The sequence below is a fragment of the Elephantulus edwardii genome, unplaced genomic scaffold (genome assembly GCF_000299155.1).
Source record: "Elephantulus edwardii isolate Elephantulus edwardi_28Jun2011 unplaced genomic scaffold, EleEdw1.0 scaffold00188, whole genome shotgun sequence".
In the NCBI taxonomy this organism is placed as follows: domain Eukaryota; kingdom Metazoa; phylum Chordata; class Mammalia; order Macroscelidea; family Macroscelididae; genus Elephantulus; species Elephantulus edwardii.
Genome location: NW_006399938.1, coordinates 112,386 through 113,542, shown reverse-complemented (window position 1 = coordinate 113,542; position 1,157 = coordinate 112,386). Strand labels below are relative to the sequence as shown.

Here is a 1,157-nt window from a genome sequence, read left to right as displayed (position 1 = left end):
AGAAAGATACGCAATAAACTCTCTCTCTCTCTCTCTCACACACACACACACACACCCCTAATAAAACAACAACAGCAACAAAACACAAACCACAATTAGAACCAGGCCTGAGGGCCACAAATTAAAATCACCCACCTTGGGCTTAGTAGCATAACTTTCTGTCCACTAGGCCAACAAAGCTCTTTGTTTTCGTTTTTTTTGTTAGGTGCCGTCTAGTCGTAGACGACTCATGGCGACCCCATAAACGGAACACCTGAGCACTGTTCATAGATTAAAACAAGCTTGGAAGTAGGGTTGGCATACACTTGAGAAACGGTATCAACAGGCAGCACCATAGATGGTGATATTGGTCACCAAGGTGAAGGCGTACCTGAGCGCTGTGAGGTCCATATTCCCCTGGTCTTGGGGACGAGCTCAGGGATAAGGCTAAGGTGTCCAATCTACGTGGCCACCAAGCCCAAAAGCACAATGGCGATGAAGTGGCCATAGTAGAGCAGGGCGACCCACTTGGGGGTGCCAGGACCACAGCTGAGACATGGGCTGAAGATGAAGGAGAAGGTCAGGAGGACTCACACCATGATGACCAGGTGCCAGGCCTTGCGAGGGTCCTGCAGCACAGAGGCCTGCAGCAAGGTCGGCCTCAGCACAGAAGCAGAGTGCACAGCCCTTTGGTCACCTACCTGGTTGATAACTGCAGCAGCAGCAGTGGCAGCAGGCCTGTGCCAGGAGAGCTGTATGCGCACCGAGTGCAGGCAGAGCAACAGGTAGGTGAACCACGTGGATGCGCCCAGGTCATGGAGGAAATGGTCCATCACGTAGCTGAGCCACAGGACCAGACACAGGGCTAAATGTGTGCCCCCAGGCAGTTCAGCCACAGGGAATGTGGGGGCAAACCCTGTCCTGGACAGTCTGGAGGACACTGAGGAACAGGATAGCCAGGCTAGTCACTCTGAAAAGTGCCCTTGTCTGGCTAGCCACTGTCAGACACTGACTGCAGAGGGCATGCTCCTCGGCCTTCGAATGGCCTTGGAGCTACAGCGCCTGCAGCTGAGACTGCTAGAATAAACTAGGTAGTATTAGAAACCCCCTATCATCAGGAAAGTCTTCCTTGAAAAAGATTCAGCAAGCAAGGTTATGTCATCTGCATAAGGCAGATT

At 52.3% G+C, this 1,157-nt stretch overlaps 1 protein-coding gene across 1 annotated transcript in view; it reads left to right on the top strand.

Moving 5' to 3' along the window:
* The first annotated feature begins 576 nt into the window (after positions 1-576).
* Positions 577-1,157, top strand: part of LOC102853117 (V-type proton ATPase subunit G 1-like) — a 68,652-nt gene continuing 68,071 nt past the window's right edge. The window contains exon 1 of the mRNA XM_006896663.1: positions 577-764. Within this exon, the coding sequence (XP_006896725.1) occupies positions 577-764 (188 nt within the window). The remainder of the gene's footprint in view (positions 765-1,157) is intronic.